This window comes from Anoplophora glabripennis, unplaced genomic scaffold (assembly GCF_000390285.2).
Source record: "Anoplophora glabripennis isolate ALB-LARVAE unplaced genomic scaffold, Agla_2.0 scaffold1704, whole genome shotgun sequence".
Classification (NCBI taxonomy): domain Eukaryota; kingdom Metazoa; phylum Arthropoda; class Insecta; order Coleoptera; family Cerambycidae; genus Anoplophora; species Anoplophora glabripennis.
In genome coordinates, this window is record NW_019417777.1 from 18957 (window position 1) to 40707 (window position 21751).

Consider the following 21751-nt stretch of genomic DNA (forward strand, 5'->3'; position numbering starts at 1 on the left):
AACAATTTATTTTTCATAACATTTTAGATCCCACATCCCACACTTATGTCATATAATGGTTAGTGTAGCTTATAAACGTAATGTATAATTATTGAAAAGCAATGAACATTAATAAAGAGAGTTTGGTTATTTTGTTAGTTTGATGTTGATGATTTTATCATACTCGTGTGTGTAGTCTGCATGCTCGTGAACTTAAAGCATATACTACTGGAGGAAATATGTCAAATAACAATTTAGACATGATAGATGTAGATGAACATATTAGTCCCGTAGTGGTACATCATATAGGTACCACTTTTCACGTTTATTTGTAAAATTATTGCATGTAGATAGTGATAGAGGTTAGATGGTTAGATTAGATCGGTTTTTGACTAGGTGCTTACGAAAATAGTCAATTTAAAAGACTCTGACCAGAGTAAGCAGCGCTCGGATCAGTTGGTCAGATATATTTTTCGTAAACCCCTTTTATGATTTATCCAGAATGAACCACAGATTCACAGATTTAGCCTAACTAAACGTCAATTTAATTCATTTGTTGACCGCTTGGTGGAGTGTCATCTCAGCCGTATACTTTGCGTGCTGAGAACACAAAATGTCATTTGAAAATAAAGGTGAGATGTCCCGGGTTTTTAAGCTAGCACAAAAATTTAACTGTTTTTATTTGACAGGTGAGCCACTTTATCTAAAAATACTTATTTCGAAAAGTTATCATGATATCTTTCATTGAAGATTAAAAAATAATGTATTAACTTTTGATTAGATAATATTGATCTCTGTTACACCCATTAATATTTTCAAAAATATTTACATTTATTTATCTTCACAGGTTTAAAATCAACTGATTATAAACCGTTTGTCGTGGAAGGATTTCAAGTAGGACTTATAAGACAAGATGTTATGAAACAATTATTAAAATATCCTGAGGTAAAAATTAGGCATACCATTTCTTTAAAACAATATTAATCTCAATTTTTCAAGGTTTTCCATGTATCCTCAGGCTGTGTTGAATTAAATCCTGCTTTTAGAGATTATGAAGAAAGAAGTAACCAAGTGGATAAAGTATTAAAAGAGCTGAGAGCTGAAAATGCTCTCATTGCTCTAAAAGGTTGGAGAGATGAGGTGAGATTATCAAAGGTTACATATGTATCTAATAGACATTATTGATTGATAGCAAATTATTTATTGCAGTAAATATATTTTAACTTACAATTGTATCTTGGAAATTAATTACACGCATTGTATGGGATTAAAATATTATTTTGATGATTTTAGGTTATTTTTGTAAACTGTTAATAATTTATGTTTTTTATAGTGTTATAATGTTAAAACAGAATTCAATTCCAAGAGTTTCTTAAAGATGGATAGGTCAGCCACTTGCCTATTTGGAATCAGAAATTATGGTGTAGATATTAATGGTTATATTAAGCACCCAATAAAAGGATTATGTTTATGGTTTCAAAAACGATCACCTACGAAGCAAACTTGGCCTGGTAAGTAACAAAGTGTTTAATAATTTGGATTCTTAAATTATCAGCTTTCTTTCTAATCTTGGGGTTAATATATCAAATAGGTAGTGTTAATTTATAATTTTATTATTCTCTTGAGTAAGCGAGATTATACTACTGCCGTAGCTATTAAAATATTTGAAAACATTTTCTTGTTAGACCACTCAACACAAAACCAATTTTTGCAAGTTCTTTACTACCAGTGGCAGTTAGTGAAAATTATAGTAGTCATATTTTGATATCGAAGCATAGGGCCTATACTATTTTTCAAAGAGATGATATAAAAAACTTTCATGATGCAAAATTTCAAACGAAAACATCTGTAAAATAAAAATTTAAAATAGGGATTGCCTCACTTAAGATCTTGGAAAGGTTACAAATTCTGCATATCTGCAAAATAATTTTTTTGTTCAATTTAATTGACTGGGTTTTATCAAATGTTAATTTTCTTTTAGTTATACCTAATCAAATTTTAATTTGATATATATATTTTCCACATTTTCCTACTTTTTAATATCATAAGGTTTTATTTCACTCATTTCAAAGTTTTCATCGTGAAAGCCATAAAATATTACTATTTTCATCGACAACCATTATTCATTACAAATACGAGTTTCCTTGTCTATTATGTACTTATCTTTATAATTAGTAATTTATATATAGACAGATATTTTAATGACCGGAATGAAATATTTTATTGCGATAAATAGACTTTGATAAGAAAGATAATTGTCAAATTTTGATTTAAATTTATATCGTAGACTCATTAAGTGAAATGACATTGTATTGTTTGAATTATGTCAATGAACTTTTAAGTGTTTTTGACTGGACTTTTTTTATATCTCATAAAAAAGTTGAAAATTTAACATTTTGACACCCTTAAGGTCCAAAAAAAATTTATAAAGAGGTCTATGAACTATCAAAAGGTTATGCTACGACATTGGAAATATTTATATTATTGTGAAAAATTTGATGTATTCGTAATTATTATATGCATTAGTAATTATCTTTATTAGTTCTTGAGCTTAATTACAAATATTTATCTTGCACAAAACGGTTTATTCATTTCTAATTTTGGTTAACTTTTTATTTTGTATTAAGTTCAATGTAAAAAAAATAAGTAATAATAGACCTATTTTTAAATAAACTATTAATAATCGATATTGAATTTGTTGCACTTTATATATTTTACTTTCAGTTTTAATAAAATTAAAATTATTTGAGTATCATTAAAATTATTTGAGTATCATAAAAATGTGGCCGTGCTAGAAATTTGGAAAATCATTATTTTTCTTTAAAGGTAAATGGGATAACATGGTTGGGGGAGGGATATCGGTTGGTCAAGGAATTTTAGAGACAGTGCATAAAGAAGCTATGGAAGAAGCCTCTGTTCCAAAACATTTATTGAAAAATTTGATAAGTGCTGGCTGTGTTTCGTAAGTTTAAATTTTTTTTTTTTCATCTTTTAGCACAAACCTGTTTTAAAGATATATTTAGGATATCTGGTGGGCTATATTCCAAGGATTTACGGTTCTGGCGATGTCTAGCCGTAGGACGTTCGAGCGATGTCTATGTATGTTACAAATCAAGATACCCTCCAGATATCTTACTGTATGTCGCAGAGACATGCTATCTTCAGGACAACCTGAAGATGTTTGAATCTTGACAGATGTATATCCCATAAATATATGGTTAGCTATTTTGAGAGATATAAGGGATTTTTACTTTGTTGTAAAAGTATTAAGCAAATTAAAAAAAATTCAAAATATTTAGTTATGCTAAAGATATCTAACCTCAAAGACATGACATGACTCTCATCTCAACTGATGATATTGCGTGAAACAACTGGAATTGGTATTGAATTGAAACAAGATTTTTATGCATTTATTTAATAATTTCAGCAAATAAAAACTAAAACATTTCTTAAAATTTGTCATTACAATTGCAGTCACATTTTCTTACATTAAGTGCTGAAAATGACTCGACCTTAATGCAGCGTCATCATCAAATTACGAACTCTCTTGAAAATATCTGGTGTAATTTTGATTATTACACATGAATTAACTATTCTAGTCTGTAAGTCTTCCTCATTCTAAATAGGAGTTTTGTACATGTGTCCCCATAAAAAGAAATACAAAGAATTCAAATCGAATGACCGAGGAGTACATTGTCACGGGCCTGCTCTCCCAACCCAATCATTATGGTAATAATTTTGATCCAAAAATTAATGCGTAGACTGAAATATGGTCGAGTGCCATCATGCACATACCACATACAGCTTCTTTATCTTAGTGGAATTTCCTCTAAAAATTCAGGTAGAATGTACTCTAAAAACATTTAGTATTGTTCTCCATTAAATCCAAGTAGAAGAAAATGAGGCAACACAAATATTGACAGAAGACTTTTAATTTTTTTTTCAAACTAACACCCTATATATGGAAAACAGAGCTGTTGCGAACTTATGATCATGTGAATTTTTTTTGTCGTCTTACAATCAAAGATCCATTTCTTAAAGTTTGTGCACGTAATTAAATTAACATTCCATGTTGTTAAATTGGCAAAACCAACATAGGCCAATAGTAGTGGCTAGTCGTTTATGAGTAGATCGACAATATGTCAGACCTAATTGTAATGAAAGCTAATGCAAATATCATACTAATACAAAAAATAGCATAAAGATATTTAAATTTTTTTCAGTATTTCATCAGAATATTTTACTGTTCAGGCTTGCATAGTTCTGTTATTTTTGTTCCAGATTTTATTTTGAATCGGAAAGGGGTCTGTTTCCAAACACAGAGTTTGTTTTTGATTTAGAACTTCCTCTTGATTATATACCTGAAAATGCAGACGGAGAAGTGGAAACCTTCGAATTACTCAGTGCAACAGATTGTATAGATAAAATATTAAGCTCCGATTTCAAAACAACGAGTGTACCCATAGTTTTAGACTTTCTGATCAGACATGGTATAATTACTCCCGAAAATGGTAAGTAATAAGATTTTTCTTTAGTTTAAATTTTATTTATTTTAAATATTTATTGAATAGATGATAGAAATTTAGAAGTTTTTTAAATTTTAATCATGAAACTAATTCTTTTTTAAGATATTCTTTGATAAAAAATTAAAGTAATTTATAAATTTTTTTTTTTCGTAGAGAAAGACTACCTGAAGATAGTAGAACTTCTACATGTACCTTTGCAATCCATTTATAAGAGACATGTAGACAAGAATATCAACGATATTAAAGAAAATGGTACATCAGCGATTTTGCAAAATATATAATTTCATTTTTAATAGTAATTAGATTTTTCATTTCTTATTGTAGGAGATACATCTGAGCCTTAAAAGTTATTTTCTAAAAATAATATATTTTAGCATCACTTTATATAACTTTGGAGAGCTTGAAGGTCATGTGAATATTCCAATGTATTTGTTGGTAAACATTTTATACTGGGTAGTGCTAGACGACAGTTGTATATATTTAGATGTTTTATTTATTTTTTTTGTTATCTGAGTTGTAAGGTTTTGAACCAATGCAAATTCTTACGTATTGTGATACTTTGTTCTATATAATATTTATTATATATACATACAAGAAATAAAATTCCATTCTAGTTAAATATGTTACATATTGTTCACACTGATTCTTGAACTCGGTAAATATCATGTCAGGTAAATATCATCAGCCAGCTGAGACTTTAAAATTTGTAAGATCCTTGCGATCTGAGAGATTATTAGTATACATCTTTTCTAAGAGAATCCTCAAAGGTCGCATCTTTGCTTGTCGCTACACCTTTGTTTGGCACAATGTCATCTGTATTTGCCACAACGTCGTCTGTATTTGCCACTATGTCGTCCTTGTTTGGCACAACGCCATCTGTATTTGCCACTACATCAACTTTCGCATTTCGTGCCGATAATCTGGAAATAGCTCAGTTAAACATATTGAAATTTTAAATTTACATTTTTTAGACCTTGACTTAATTTTCAAACAAATAAACAGAAATATTAGTGGAAACGGTGTTAATATAGCCACAGAAACTGGAGCAACTAAAAAATAAAATATTTATATTTAGCATCTACATATTTGTTTACTTACTCGTAGTTAGATCAGCTTGTGGTTGTGGAAGTGCGAATCTAAGTAGAAATATCGATATACCAGTATTCTGAATTCCAATTTCTACTGCAATTGTTATACAATCTGGTGTAGGTTGTCTAAATAACTTTCCAGCCAAAAATCCTAATACATAAGCCAACCACGGCAATGCCATACCAGCTACGATAATCTAAAAGAAAAGTTTAAACCACATTTTAAAGTGAATATTTTTGATATCCAGTGCATGTAATTTATCGTTTTAAATTTTTATACTTTTTTTATTACTAGTCCGTAACGACTTTTTAAAAGAGACTTAAGACATTTTAAGAAATAATTTATGTTTTTACTACTGCTAATTGCAAATACAGGCTTTTACAAATTCGCTTCTCACTACAGGGATCTCGAAAACGGTAAGAGTTACGAACTAGCTTAAATGGAGGCAAAGTTGCGCAATCAGTAGACCAACATTATGGCTCTAAAAAATCAAGGCGAACTAACATGATTCGTTTTCGAAATATTTGAAAAACAAACAAAATTTTGGAAATCCGATTTTGATTCATATCAGCCTTGTTTGAGGTGATATTGAAAAAAGAAGAACACTCTCATGGGCCAACTTTTTACCCTCTATCGAATGGCATGATTAATTTTTATGTATAACATTTCGTCTTTCCAGGACCATCTTCATTTTTTAAAAATACTACCCTGGAAATTTCATTACATTTTTTGCAAGCTTTCTTGACCCTCAATACTGACCTTTCATGACCCTCATGGCCTCAGCCCGAACCATATTCAAAGGTTTTGTCTCAAAAAATTCATCTTCAGTGTATTCGTTCCAAATTTATCTAAATTTTTAATTTAGATTTCTGTTTATTGAATTATCATACACTGTAAGTGTCGTTAGACCCTGTAAAATCCATCTAGTTATTTAAACTACTACCACCAGGCGTTACAATAAAACATTTATTATTATTAACTATTACCATCACCTGGTCATACATAAGTCGATAAGTTGTTGCATCAAAATTGAAACATCATTACAATTTTAATTTTATTATGACAAATTAATTCTTAAAAATGCATATGAACCACCAAAACTCCAAATGAATATTATAATTTAAAAAATTTCAGTAAATGTTCAAAAACATTTCTGTTTTAGCAAAGGTTGAAAATGAAGATCAACGTAATATTATCGGAATTTATTATATGTACCTGTAACCGCAACTGTGAAAGAGCATGTCAGATGTATTTGTATGAATATCCTGAAAAAAATTATATTGAATTTTGAGCACTCGGGAAGCCTTGAACTATGGGCAAGGGATTAAAACTATAATAACATTTTATTGTAATGCATGGTGGTAATAGTTTAAATAACTATATAGATGGATTTTGCAGGGTCTAACGACACCTAGAGTGTACGAGAGTACGATAATTCAATAAACATAGAAATCTAAATAAAAATTTTAGATTTTGAAATGAATACTCTGAAGATAAATTTTTTGAGTCAAAACATCTGAATTTGGTTCGGGTTGAGGCAGTACAGTATTGGGGGTCATGAAGGCTTGCAGAAAAAGTAATAAAATTTCCAGGGTCGTATTTAAAAAAATTAAGTTGGTGATGGTCCTGGAAAGACGAAACATTACATATAAAAATTGATTATGCCATTCGCAACAGAGCAAAAAGCTACCATGAGAAAGTGTTCTTCTTTTTTCAATATCACCTCAAATAAGGCTGAAATGAAACAAACGGATTTCCAAAACTTCGTTTTTTTTTAAATATTTCCAAAACTAATCATGTTAGCCGTGATTTTTTAGAGGCATAATGTTGTTACCTTGATTACACAACTTTGCTCCTATTTAAGCTAGTTTGTATCTCTTACCATTTTCGAGGTCCCTGTAGTGAGAAGCGAATTTGTAACAGCTTGTATATAATTAGCAGTTATTTATTTTGATTTCATAACTAAATATGGGCCACCTTTCCATATCAATGTTGTCTATTTATAGGCCACCAAAAATGCAGTGTAGTCGACACTACTCTAAGGATCTTAAGGTAGTTATCACCTAAATGAACACTATTCAACATAAACATGAAACTTTCAGCATAATTAATTATGCACCTGATAAAACCTTTTCGTTTCAATTTTCATTTTAAGGAACTAATAAAATAAACAATAAGGGAGATTCCTGCAATTTTTTTTAAAAATGTACTAAACGATTTTAATGCATCCACTATATTTAACACTAACCTAACGTAACCTTATGCCCTGTAAATATGTTTCCATGAATCTCTCTTGCACACAGCTGCTCTCTGTGTGATGTTGCCAGTTTTCGTACCTACGTGACTCAAATATGAGACTTGCTCGAAAGTTAACTACCTTAAATACATAAAGGCTACAGGGTTCATGTTCACTGTGACTTCTGCGCACTAGTCTTATATTGTTCTAAATATCGAAATCATCCCTTTGTAAGATCGAGATCGGATTCTGCTTAGATTTACACTGTGCAAAGTACTGTATATCATTTTGTTGCAGGTAAATTAACTGTTTTAATAACTAACATAAATTAGGTTTTTTTACAAACATCGTACATCGTAGTGGTACATAATTATCATAGTAAGATGGATAACCCTTTAATGTTCGACCAGCTGCTGTAGAGATCACAGCATAATTTAATGTTTTGTAAAAATGTAATTTTTAATGTGATTGAAACTATCTAACGGTATGTTAGATAAAATTTTCTATTGACTGAGACAATTATTTTTTAATTATTTATATCAAGTTCTATTTAATTATGTATTTAAATTAAATTACATTAATTTTAGCGATAGCAGTCACTGACCAAAGTCGGTGATCATAAGCGAGTGGTCGTAATTAAAAATTAACATAGAACATTTATAGTATCCAGTTTCTCCCTATATTTCAAAAATCCAGTAAATCATTAATTATAGGTGCCTATAATTATATTTCTTTATTAAACATGATAAAAGGCAATATTTCGTGTAGTTAATTAATTTTTTTTAAATAAGGAACAAAGGTATGTAGGATGTGATTTTTCTAAAATCTGGTATGTAGGATGCACAACCAGAATGAGAAGGCAATTAGAATATGATATGAAATGCAAGAACAGTTTAAAAATATGTAATAAGCATAAAAAATAACCAATTCAAATATAATTTTTTAAATTTTGAAATGACTGACAAAAGAGGCCAGTTACACTATTCAATGTTACTGTTTTAGACATCAATAATTAATTTTATTCTCTATATTTATATATGATTATTGACTTGTTCATCAATAAAAATACTACTTTTTTACTACCTACCCAAGTCGTAAAACATAATTATTATTTATAACATTTCTCCTTTTATCTATTCAATTTTGTCTTGGGTTATGATCATGTCCTAAAGTTGCTTGTAAAAATGTATAATTTATTAATCACAAAAGGCAATATCTCTTAATTAATCTATATCTATCCTTTTCATACACACCAGCCATGAACTGCCACAGTTATTAGCTGTTGTACTTTAACTTTAAAAGTATTAAACTGATTTAGATTAATAGTAAATCTTTTACTAAATTCTTATTAAATGATTTCAAACATTAATACCACATATCTAGGTATGCTATGGAAATAACTCTGTAGGCAAGCTACTCATTACTACAGACTCTATACAAGACAGTGGCGACAATAGAGTTATCATTTTTAATTGGTCCACGTGATTTTAGCTACCATGTTGCATCCAGTGTCAAATTCATCTGTAATATGTCATGGGGTCAGGAGCGTTCTTATGGTGTTATTCAATATTTGTATTGTTTTATTTTAATTTTGATGATGATTACTAGCTAAGGGATAGTTATACTGTCTACAGAAGCTTCAAGAGGACGACGACTGTGAATTTCTTTCAGGCTCTTTGGATACCATAACAAAAAATATAAGACCTACTTATAAGGAAGTTAAGGTTCTTGCTAACATAGAAGAACTAAAATTTAATCTTGGTTTTAGTGAACTAAATTATCTTTATAATGTGTGCGGATATATTGCCCAAAGTATCGTTAAAACGTCAAAAACTTATACAAACTGTGTGCATGCTGTTGGTTATAAAACGCCGATCTATAAAACATGTTCAAAATTTAACGTACTTAAGAGATTTAGAGAACATTCAGTCTTTTTTTGCAATGAAGCGGTATTTGAATATGATTTTTCAAAGGATAATTATGTCTGTCGAAGCATTTCCGTGCTACAGATATTAAGGTAACAATAACTGGAAAACGATGTCTCACACATGGAGCTGTGCCTATTAATACAACATTTGGAAGGTAATATGTTTTAGCACAGNAGGCAATATCTCTTAATTAATATACATATATCTATCCTTTTCATACACACCGGCCATGAACTGCCACAGTTATTAGCTGTTGTACTTTAACTTTATAAGTATTAAACTGATCTACGTATGCTGTGGAAATAACTCCGTAGGCAAGCTACTCATTACTACAGTGACTCTATACAAGACAGTGGCGACAATAGAGTGTATCATTTTTAATTGGTCCACGTGATTTTAGCTGCCATGTTGCATCCAGTGTCAAATTCATCTGTAATATGTCATGGTGTCAGGAGCGTTCTTATGGTGTTATTCAATATTTGTATTGTTTTATTTTAATTTTGATGATGATTACTAGCTAAGGGATAGTTATAATGTCTGCAGAAGCTTCAAGAGGATGACGACCGTGAATTTCTTTCAGGCTCTTTGGATACCATAACAAAAAATATAAGACCTACTTATAAGGAAGTTAAGGTTCCTGCTAACATAGAAGAATTAAAATTTAATCTTAGTTTTAGTGAACTAAATTATCTTTATAATGTGTGCAGATATATTGCCCAAAGTATCGCTAAAATGTCAAAAACTTATACAAACTGTGTGCATGCCGTTGATTATAAAACGCCGATCTATAAAACATGTTCAAAATTTAGCGTACTTAAGAGATTTAGAGAACATTCAGTCTTTTTTTGCAATGAAGCGGTATTTTGTTTCTTCTTGCAAATGGAAAGTACTTTTACAAAATTGTTTGCGATTGTATCTTCACAAAACATACATTTAAAAGACGTTTCTTAAAAGAAATGTCTGGTTTAAATTTAGATCTACCAAATTGTCATCAGATCAAAAATAAAATTGTTAAAAGATTTATTATGTTCCGATTAAAAATAGCTTTCAAAAAATGCCAAAAAGCATGCAAAAAGCTTGCAAGTAAAAGTGTTGCTGGACATTTATTGTAACAAATACTATCACCAGTACTAAGTATTCGTTTTTGTTATGTAAACCCAATAAATTTCATTGTGTAATGTAGATATGCTTAAATTTACTTGCCTAGAAAATATAAACCAATAGTTATTATTATACATATATTTATCCCCTCCTATTGCGCAAGTAGGTTCTATATTCATTCATTATTTAAAATCACTTTCCAAGGGAGTTATTTGCTTAAAATCTGTGCATAAAATTTAAAAGAAAAATACTTTTGTACTTAATTTATTTTTTATAAAAGTTACTTTCAATTTGACATTGGATGCAACATGGCGGATGGGTGGGGTTTAGTCGCTATTGTCGCCACTGTCTTGTATATAGCCACTGTAGTCATTACTAATTAATAATTATCTAAAATAAATAATAATAATATTCCAAAAGTATTAATGAAAAAACTTATGACATTCCGCATCTTTTCAAGTGTAGCCCCCTTCCACACAGCCTCTACTTTTGGATTTGGGGGTTGTCTCATTTCTGTGGCGTTTTATGCGTTATGTTATATTGAAATCATTAAATAATGTTCCTCAGATAAATTATCTCCCATTCACTTTTCTAATAGTTATCACTTTGGACAAGAATCAACATGAAATTCAAATATTAATAAACTACACCAACTACGCTATTTTGTGTGGCTACCAATTCAGGTGTACAGTTAAGTTATACAAGTGTAGTCAGTTTTAAAATAATAATTCCCACACTTAAGGTATCCAGTCGCAAAAATCAGCAATTTTTGCACAGATAAATTATAGTTTTTGTTCTCTATATCCCTTCTATGGCTTCTGTTTCTACATGTCACTTATCTTTATAATAATTTTATTGTTTTCATGTCACATTTGAAATTTTTGTTGGAGCACTCAAATTAATACAAAAATTAAGATTATGTAAATGCCAGTCAATAGTATTTTTGATGTCATTAATACTAATTTTTTTTTGTTAAAATTAAACCAAAGTTTGCAGTGTTATAGCTTATGGCTTTTTTTTACGAGACCATCGGGCCATCTGGTACCACTGAAGGGCAACATATATTTGAAGTTAGAAGTCCAAAATTTTGTAGTAGTACTAGGAAACTCCCTTTTTTGTGGCCATTCAGAAAAGTTGGCCCTATACAATATGAAGTAAATACAAGTCTATATTTTCACTGCTAAAATATAATAGTATTGCAAGGCCTAAAAATGTTTTCCTACAATTTCATTTATTCAAAATTTGAACAGTATGATAAAAAATGAAATGACTGATTTTTGTCACCGTGCTATATCAAATAGAAAAACGTACATAGGATGAGCTTTCGGTCACAAAAAAATCTGTCTTCGAGATAGTTGACCATCTTTTCACAAATGTTTCAAAAGTTACTGTCAAAATAAGTTTTAACAAAAATTCATGGATTACTCTATCCACAAATTTTGACCTAGAATTTTTTTTTAAGTGGTCATTTCGTAGGTACTACCTAGGTTGCTTCTATATGCCAGTATGTATGAGAGTCATTCCCATTGCTTCTTCCCTAACTTTGCAGGCCAAAAATATTAATTTTCTTGTATTAGAAAATAGAATTTTTAACAGGAATAAATTCTTCACGTCAAATTTACCGAGATTTGGTGGATACATTGGGAAAATCTGCAGTATTATATGACATAGTTAGATGTAGTAACTGCTTGTGGTCGATTCATTTTAAAACAAGTACATATGTGACTTACTCAAATTCGTGGGTCTCTAGCAAACACAATACAGTTTTATCACTTTTTTAAAAAATGATATAGAATGCTTCTAGAACTCAGCTATGATAACACCATATTTTTCAATTATTTTTCATATATTCTGGTTGTAATTTAATCTCCAAATTAAAGCCGGAAAATTTGCCGCGAAAACATATTTGCGTGGTGTATTATGAGTTGCATAAAGCTTCACATTCCGTTACCATCAGTAATACACAGACCAATCAGACAACGGCATTTTTGACAGAACACCACAAAACACAATACAGTAAATAATACTAATTTTATCTAAATAGAGTAGATAATATTTATACTATACAAGTACAATGCAACAGTGCAACTGCACTTCCATTGCAGTAACATTTATCTGCGGGCCTTTCGATTTGGCAAAAATATTAGCTATTAGTAGCTAATAGCAACTTAATTACTCTGAACTGATATTAGTTGCTAGTAGATTCTATTTTGCTAAAACGAAAGCCCTTCTGAACGTAACTTAACCATAGAAAATATAATACTATATTTTCTATGAACTTAACTCGATGATGACGTAACAAAGTAGTATTGTCAATCTTTTTTCTGTTTTGTGATTGTCAACGTACGCGCGAGATCTTTTTTGGTCCGAATTGATTAAGATGGCTGCAACAAATAAATTTTATAAGTGGTGTTTCGTACCATCTTGTACAAATACTTCAATAAATAATCCAAATAAACATTTTATAACTGTACCAACGGACTATTCTAGAAAGTTGAAGTGGTTTAAAGCAGTTAGAAGAGATATGCCCAAATCACGAAGTAGTTTCTTATGTTGTGAAGATCACTTTAATGTAAGTAGCAGGTAATTTCATAATAATTTTTACAATATGCTTAAAACTCTTGTTGTATTATTTTAGTTAGAAGAAGACATGGAAAATTATGTGCGTTTCAAACTAATAGGTGGAAAAATCAAACTAAAGGAAGATGTGGTTCCACATATTTCTCAAGATCAACAATGTGGAAAGAGAGCTACAAGTACCTTTGAGGATTCTGCATTTATAAAACAACAAAGTCAAGATATAGTAAAAGATATTTTAGAGTCGACAACAGAATTAACACCTATGCAAGATGATGAAGCTCAAGCAAGCTCCAGCAATGTAAATAAACAAGAATTTGTTACATTTCAAACGGACCTAAAACCTGTAAAGAGTACAGCTATTAGGCAATGTGACCGGTCAACAGTGTTCGAACACCCAGAACAGACGATGGAGTCAAATTGGCCTTCTGCAAATGTTAGGTATAAAAGTGTAGGAGTACAAGCAAGCCCGAACTATTGTAGCAAACATACCCAATACAATTATAAAAAGAATATTGCACACACAGCTTCTTCCCCAATTAAAATCACAACATTCAGGCATCAAACTACATCTCCATTTGAAAAATTACTCAGTTCTGAAAAAATGGAATCTACCACTACAAGTAGTAGTAGTAGTAGTGAAACAGTTTCTTCATATGTACCAACATGAGACTATGAATTTGATGAAGGAATATTACGTTTAAATAGAAAAAAACAGCAGCATATTAGTGACACGTGACTTGCAATGTAGTAGTGTTAGTTTACCTATATATACAAACTTCTAATATTACCTGAAGATGAGTATTTTTTGGCTTGCAAACGGGTGACAGGTGAAACAACTTTTGTACAGTTTGTCATGAAGCCAGAACAGTTTAACGTATTTAAAGCTGAAAATAATTTAGTGTCAACTTACCCTCCATGAAAAAAGTTGAAACAAATACAAGTTTGTTACTATAGCAAAAATGATGATAAATAGAATAAGACATGTGGAAAATCCCTTCAGTATTCTCTTCATGAAATTACCAAATCTCTTGAGATATCTTTGAATAAGGAATCCAATACCAAGTGGGATAACTAAGGCAACTACGTACGTTGTAATTTGAGTATATGGAACATCTAGATTTCCACTGTCAAAAATTACTCTGCCTAAAGTAAAGATCCACAGTGGCATCATTCCAAATGCTGCTATGGTACTTATGGTCGTCATTATTATCGACAAATTCATGTTTCCTTCTAAGAGTACGGTCCAAACATTTGAAGCTCCACCACCTGGGGCTACTCCAGCAAAGAACATTCCGAGTTGCATTTCTACATTATCTGGGAACAAAATTTGTCCCAGTCCATAGCTAAGCTAAAAAATTATCTTCTTTTTAAGCTTTTGAGTTTATATCAGCATGTCCCAGAAATGGTTAGAAACAATGAAGTGCTGGGATCCTTGTTCAATTGTGTGGAGAACGAGTTCCCATAAAGTTTTTCCACCAAGCGTATGTTAAAAAGTTACACTCCTTTTTACCTTTAATAATTATACGCAATATAAGTACTTTTTAAGATAAAGTCACTAACTGAAGCTTCGTTATTCTACGTCAAAAGTAATTCATTTTAAATTTCAACAATCTATCTTTAAAACTATTTATTATTATGTATTATACTATTTATATGAAACACTTCTACGCATAGAATTGAAAGAGGATTCGATTATATCATTCTTTCCAAATATTTTCGGAACATGCTAGATAAAAATGATTAATTTTGGATAAATAAAACAAGTAATTAATACACTGACAGTTTCCAAAATTAATATACCAAAGGCATTAGAATAAATTGTCCGCAAAATCCAATAGTGGGGCCAATTGGTTTTTTCAAAATGGAGGGGAGTTCTGCCCAATCTATAGCACATCCAAAATTAACGTAAATTATGCTGACTAAAAGAGCGACAGATATAGTGAATATTCTGTCGATTACTCTCTGTTTTCGAATAACAATTACTCCCAGACTTCCTTCAGCTCTTTCGTTTGTTTCTATATTTCTACAGGCTATTGCTGTTGTACCTGGAATTTGGAAAGTTTAACACAACATCTTATTAATGTAAAATTAATATTCCACCTAAAAAAATTCCAGACATATTGAACGATCCATTAGAATCTACTTGAGGATTTACTAAAATTATATCTTTTTCAAGAGAAGCTATGCTTGTATCTAAACTGTATATTGCAAATTCACGTTGAGCTGAAAGCAAGACATGTATAATAAAATAATACATTATATAAAATATAATATAATTACCTTCTGCATCACTAACATTTGTAATAACAAATTCTACATTAAAAAGATCATCCATATGGATAGTGACAGTACTATTAGGTGTAAACGATATTGTCAAACCATTTATTACAGCGATTTTAAGTATTAAAATTTTAAATACAGCTAAGCATGAAAATGGCTTTGTCTTAAAATACATCTAAAAAAATAAATATGCTGGGGAAAAGTATTCAATAAAAAACATGTATACAGGGTGGCCTGTTCATGTTTCAAAAAAACTTGCCTGCGAGTTTCTCATGGGAAAATAATAATAATCAAGTGACGTTTTTTTCTTAGACAACCGGTTTTCAAGATACAGTGTTTTGAAGTTATTACTTACCAAATAGTTTTCCTTAATTATCTTTAAATCGGCTAAAGATAAAAATGTTAAAATTTGAACACAAGTAAACATCAACTGTGTGTTAAGAATAATGATGTGCAAACGGTTTTTTTCTGAAGAGCTGTGTCGCCGATACAGGTAAATGGTAATTTGTTACATTTCTAAACGGTTTAGTAAACTCTAAAGCATACTACAAAAAAAAAACAAAAAAAAAGGTATACTTGTCGAAATTCGGTAGCATGTACCATTTTCGAGAAAAATGAATTTGTATAGAAGCAAATGGGGGACAATTTAAGCATCTACTGTAGTATTTCGAGGCATGAAATAAATTTTCATTAACATCCCAACCGTGGATTTGTCCCAGTTGCTCGATAATTGTGTAGCTATTTTGTTCCGTCTATCTCCGAGTCTGCTTTCTAATACTTTTCTGTTCTTATCACTTTTTTTAAGCAATCATGGCCATAAACAATTGTTTCTTTTAGTAGTTTACAAAATCTAAAATTAGTTATTAATAGATAATTAATTACCATAATTTGTGTACCTATTTTGATTAACTTTTTTAAATGTTATTTTACAAGTTTAAACTTATAATAAATTAAAATTTTTTTTATTTAAGTTAATAAAATTTAACTTTTTTATGTGATGCGTAAGAAATTAAAATTATATTCTTAAATGCAAAGACTATTGGTAGGTAGCTAAATGACTACAGCTCATTTGATGGTAACTTCAATGTAGATTCAATACAATACATACATACAATCCAGTAATACATTCAATGTACTCGTGTCGCTTTAAGTGAGCATAAAAATGCAACTTCATTTTTCTCGAAACTGGTACATGCTACCGAATTTCGACAAGTATACCTTTTTTTTGTGGTATGCTTTAAAGTTTACAAAACCGTTTAAAAATGTAACAAATTTTGAATTTTAACATATTTTTTTTGATCGTACCCCTCCTATTACCTGTATCGGCGACACTGCTTTTCAGAAAGAAACCGTTTGCGTATTATTCTTAACGCACAGTTGATGTTTACTTGTGTACAAATTTTTACATTTTTATCTTTCGCTGAGTTAAAAATAATTAAGGAAAACCATATTGCAAGTAACAAGTTCAACACACTGTATCTCTAAAACAGGACATCTAAGAAAAAAACGTTACCCCCATTATTTTCCCATGAGGAACTTGCACACAAATTTGTTTTGAAACATGAACGGAACACCCTGTATGTACTTAATAACCGATTTTTAGTTTGAATGCTATAAATTCACATGAGTAAGAATCATGCCATATTTAACAGCGGCAGCTGATGAAAATTAAAGTGATAATATTTTGAAAATGAAATGTAAAGACCCATACAGTTTTTTAGACGAAAACTTGTAGGCTTACGAGAGAATAACTAACCTGCTGACAAAATATTTAATGAAATGATTGAAAATATTATGCATACAGGGTGGGCCAATGGAAACTTTCCACCCCGATTTTTTTGGTTTAAAATAAAAATCTGGGAAAATGCTCGGACATGTCGACTTTTGATTTGAGGGGGAACTATTTTTCAGTTTTTTCCATCCCCCTAGCTTTAGCCCCCTAGCTGGGGAGAGAACAACCCCCCAAATTTGAATAGGGGAAAGGGGTCGTGCCATACCTCTTTTTAAAGGTCTCATCGATTTCTTTGTGACCCTACAATTTCGCCTCATTATTTTTATCCGTAACGAAATGACAGCTTGTCAAAATAAAAATAAATAAAAATACTTACTAATTTATTAATTAGGTCTACACGTGAACTTTATCTAACAAACTGTACAAAATGTCCGCCATTAACATCTATGCAATAATAAAATCGATTCTCCATCTCTTCTCTAACATTCTGCAACATATCGGCAGTTATCCTTTGACATTCTACAGTTATGCGTTCTTGCAGAACTTGAAGAGAAGCTGACTGTTTTATAAATTGTAGACTTCAAATGGCCCCAGAGAAAGAAGTCTAGACAGGAAAGATCAGGGGACCACTCAATAGATCCCCTACGGCCAATCCAATGACCTCTAAAATTTTCGTTGAGGAATTGCCAACCGGGGGCTGCATAATGGGTTGGAGCCCCATCTTGTTGAAAAAACACTTCATGTTGTGACAAGTTATTATCTTCGGCAATAACCTCCCTTATTCTAGGAACAATATTGACTTGAAGCAAAGTAAGATACATCTCTCCAGTCAAATTGCCTTGCAAAAAGAATGGGCCGATTAAGTTATTAACTAAGATACCTGCCCAGACATTCAACTTTTCAGTATGTTGAGTGTGAGACTCAATAAATGTGGGTTTAAATCGCTCCAGTATCGACAATTATGTCGATTAATCAACCCATGTAGAAAAAAGGAGCATGCATCTGAAAAGCAGATATTGTACAGGAAATTCGGATCGCCAATACACCGTTCACTCATTTCTTCTACAAATTGTAATCGTCGGTCATAATCATCCTCGTTAAGTTCGTTAAGCAATTGTATCTTGTAGAATGTAAAAGGATAACTGCCGATATGTTGCAGAATGTTAGAGAAGAGATAGAGAATCGATTTTATTATTGCATGGATGTTAATGGCGGACATTTTGAACAGTTTGTTAGATAAAGTTCACGTGTCATCAATAAATTAGTATTTTTATTTATTTTTATATTGACAAGCTGTCATTTTGTTACGGATAAAAATAATGAGGCAAAATTGTAGGGTCATAAAGAACTCAATGAGTTCTATTCAAATTTGGGGGGTTGTTCTCTCCCCAGCTAGGGGGTTAAAGCTACGGGGATGAAAAAAACTGAAAAATAGTTCCCCCTCAAAGTCGACGTGTCCAAACGTTTTCCCAGATTTTTATTTTAAACCAAAAAAATGAGGGTGGAAAGTCTCCATTGGCCCACCCTGTATATTATTGTTATAATGAACTGATAGATACAAACAGGTCGTTTATTTTTCACAAAACTAATTTTTCGTAAAGGTATTACGAAATTTGAAAAAATGAATGTTAGTATCATATTAAAATATAAATAAGTATAAAGAAAAAATCATCTGATTAGGTATGTACATCAGTTGATTATGAACACAACATTTTTCGATTTCTCATGATCGGCAAATTTTCCTTTTTTTTTGTAAATATCATTTTAAAATTTGTTTTCATAAAAGTTTTCTGTCAGCATAGAAGTCATTAAAAAAACAATAAGGTGAGCTCCACATTTCATTATCAAAAAATACTATTTTAATTTCTACTTATTTCATAAATGTTTTTTAAATATATATTTATTTAAAAAAATGCTAAAATATTTAATAATTAAATTTTGATCTTAAACATTTAAATTATTGAGTAAAAATATTACAGTATATTTAGTAGAACATAAAAGTTAAGTCTTAAAAGTTTTATGGATCTTCTTTGTTAGCTTGCAATTCAATGACTATAAAAACAATATTTTTAATGAAAATTAAATGTAAAAAGGTACATACATTAATTCATTAAAAATAAAATAAATAAAAAAGAACATACCTCTACTAACTTTTGTAAACTTAATGATGCTTTTATATATAGATAAAAAAGGAATTAGGAATCTTCTTGTATTATTTTTATAGTGGTTATCTAAAACAAATTCAGTCACGTATAGATATGAGTAAATATATGGATTAATAGAAAATGTGTTATTTCATGGATTAGAAGGAACTACAAATAATTTTTGAGTCACTTGGTATTTTCACTTAATTTATGGCATTTGATGGAATATCATTTGTTCTTCACAAAATATAGCAACACAAAGAAGTGTTCTTTAAAGTTATTTTTATAAACTTCAAAATAAACAGATAATGTATCATACATATTATTCATAAAATCCTTTGATTTAAATATTAACGAGGAAAAATAATAAATATTTTCATGTTTATAATGATTTTTACGTACTTTTCTTTATACATTATTTTTATGTCGTGCTCTGTCCACGATTTATTCTGAATCATCTCTCTTGGATAAACTTGATGTTCTGAAAATAAATCAACATTTCTTTTTAGCTAGAGTTTAATTTTTGCAAAGTTATAACACTTACATGAATATGCAAGAAATGAAATGAAATTTTACCTAATTTTAAAGTAATACATATTATTTGAAGGTTCTTTTTTCTTACATTTTCGATACAAGGTGATGGGTTTATCTTTGTCATTGAAAGATAAACTATTATAAGTGTAACACAAAATTATTTATTAGTCCTGTCTTTCACATTTCTGCCTTGCTAGTAAGATAAAACCGAGGATAAAATGATCTGACAAAAATAAAACTGATGAACATATGCAATTCTTTTACTACTAACAAGGTATTAATTGCATTTTAAAAAGTATAAAACGAAATATACTTTTAGAATTTAATAACACTGAAGTTTAATTTCACCTGCATTGCCACTAGTACTTATTTTAATCTTTTTTTTTTTGCTTATAATCGAGTATTATATATCTCATTTTGTTCTAAAATAATCTAAAACTATAATCTGAAAGTAAACAAACTGTACGTAGGTACCTACTTAATATATGCTGATTATTTTTTAGATAACAGTCTCTAAAACTAAAGAGTAATGTAATCAACCGAATTCAATACATATTTAAATTTGATTTTCCTGTATACTTTTTTAAACGATACATGAGATGGATTAATAGATTGTTTTATAAAACAATTGTAAAAAATGTCTATACATGTTGCGAACTTTAAGTAGTTTAAAGGCGGAGAGTAATTTTCAAAATTTAAACGATCACCCACTAATTTTAGTACAAACACGTTTATTCAAAAACAAGTGAAAAGTTCTAATATGTAGGTAGGATAGGTTCGAAAATGTTTTCTATTAAGTATTCGTAAGGTGATACAACTTTTAAAATCAATTTTACTCAAAAATGGCAAGTTTCATCATAATCTAACAAGAGGACCTTCCATTTTAAAAAGTAAAAGTTATATTACTTTTTTACCCCCAACTTATTAGTTCGCTGATCAATTTTTAGAGATCTACCCATCTTGATGAGTATAATATAGCATATCTCGAATATGTATCATTTTACAGATACATACCTACATACATATAAACATAAACCCTGTTCAAAAGTATGCCCTTATTGAGAGTTATTCCATTAGGAAGCATTTTGAGGTCTATGTTTATTAGAACTTTTTTTTTTTATTTTTGAATGAAAAGTCTAGTGATGGTATTAGACAAACTAATTCTGGGACATTTTGTAGTTTTATAAAACCAAATTTATAAACATACTGTTTATAATTGGAATAAATTGTGGATGAATTTTGCACAACTGATAAAATTGTGATTTTAAACTAACCTGTATACAATGTTCATCTCCCTCACTCTCTGAATTGGGAAATAGACTTGGTGTCTGTGCCATTGTTTACATGAGTTATGATTTTAATGAACTCAGCAATATAGTCAATTACATAGGACTGAAAGCCAGCCCATGGTGGACTTTGGTCCATAGAAGAAAATGAGAGACTAATGGTCTGTCGGTTTGTGAGTATGGTTTTTATTTTATATTTATTACTTGAATAATATTCAGTTAAGAAATTGGCTTCTTTTTATCCATGTAGAAGCTAAGAAGAAAAGCCAGAAATATGGTTGTAATCTAATAAAGGCACATTATTATTATTATATAATAAATCATTTTCATTGTCAT

At 30.1% G+C, this 21751-nt stretch overlaps 2 protein-coding genes across 7 annotated transcripts; one reads left to right on the forward strand and one right to left on the reverse strand.

Annotated features, from left to right (window-relative positions):
- The first annotated feature begins 224 nt into the window (after positions 1-224).
- Positions 225-4956, forward strand: LOC108916408 (uncharacterized protein YJR142W). Of its 3 annotated transcripts, none has more exons than XM_018722656.1 (7): positions 225-288; positions 827-924; positions 979-1119; positions 1313-1490; positions 2806-2941; positions 4261-4490; positions 4659-4956. In XM_018722656.1, the coding sequence occupies exons 1-7, from the start codon at positions 240-242 to the stop codon at positions 4784-4786; spliced, it is 960 nt and encodes a 319-aa protein (XP_018578172.1). In that variant the 5' UTR covers positions 225-239; the 3' UTR covers positions 4787-4956. The 3 variants fall into 3 exon arrangements, with proteins under 3 accessions (XP_018578172.1, XP_018578171.1, XP_018578173.1); XM_018722655.2 differs by lacking the exon at positions 225-288 and adding an exon at positions 327-668; XM_018722657.2 differs by lacking the exon at positions 225-288 and adding an exon at positions 446-611.
- Positions 4957-5052: 96 nt separating this feature from the next.
- Positions 5053-20494, reverse strand: LOC108916407 (ileal sodium/bile acid cotransporter-like). Of its 4 annotated transcripts, none has more exons than XM_018722653.1 (10): positions 20218-20456; positions 19998-20076; positions 19593-19682; positions 15720-15894; positions 15540-15662; positions 15240-15484; positions 14350-14787; positions 5604-5790; positions 5479-5554; positions 5053-5425 (listed from the first exon to the last, which is right to left on the reverse strand). In XM_018722653.1, exons 4-10 carry the CDS (start codon positions 15892-15894, stop codon positions 5239-5241), a joined length of 1431 nt encoding a protein of 476 aa, XP_018578169.1. In that variant the 5' UTR covers positions 19593-19682; positions 19998-20076; positions 20218-20456; the 3' UTR covers positions 5053-5238. The 4 variants fall into 4 exon arrangements, with proteins under 4 accessions (XP_018578169.1, XP_023312284.1, XP_018578170.1 ...); XM_023456516.1 differs by lacking the exon at positions 20218-20456 and adding an exon at positions 20140-20154; XM_018722654.2 differs by lacking the exon at positions 19998-20076 and having other exon boundaries at positions 20443-20494.
- Positions 20495-21751: the final 1257 nt, after the last annotated feature.

Bases quoted from the DNA above. Each gene is read 5' to 3' on its own strand.
- LOC108916408 (XM_018722655.2), top strand. From the start codon at position 593: ATGTCATTTGAAAATAAAGGTGAGATGTCCCGGGTTTTTAAGCTAGCA. The intron at 1,491-2,805 runs GTAAGTAACAAA...TTTTCTTTAAAG, and splicing joins TACGAAGCAAACTTGGCCTG to GTAAATGGGATAACATGGTT. The intron at 4,491-4,658 runs GTAAGTAATAAG...TTTTTTTCGTAG, and splicing joins TATAATTACTCCCGAAAATG to AGAAAGACTACCTGAAGATA.
- LOC108916407 (XM_018722654.2), bottom strand. From the start codon at position 15,894: ATGTATTTTAAGACAAAGCCATTTTCATGCTTAGCTGTATTTAAAATT. The intron at 15,485-15,539 runs GTGGAATATTAA...TCCAAATTCCAG, and splicing joins TATGTCTGGAATTTTTTTAG to GTACAACAGCAATAGCCTGT. The intron at 5,791-14,349 runs GTAAGTTGACAC...CTTTTCTTTTAG, and splicing joins TTCAACTTTTTTCATGGAGG to ATTATCGTAGCTGGTATGGC.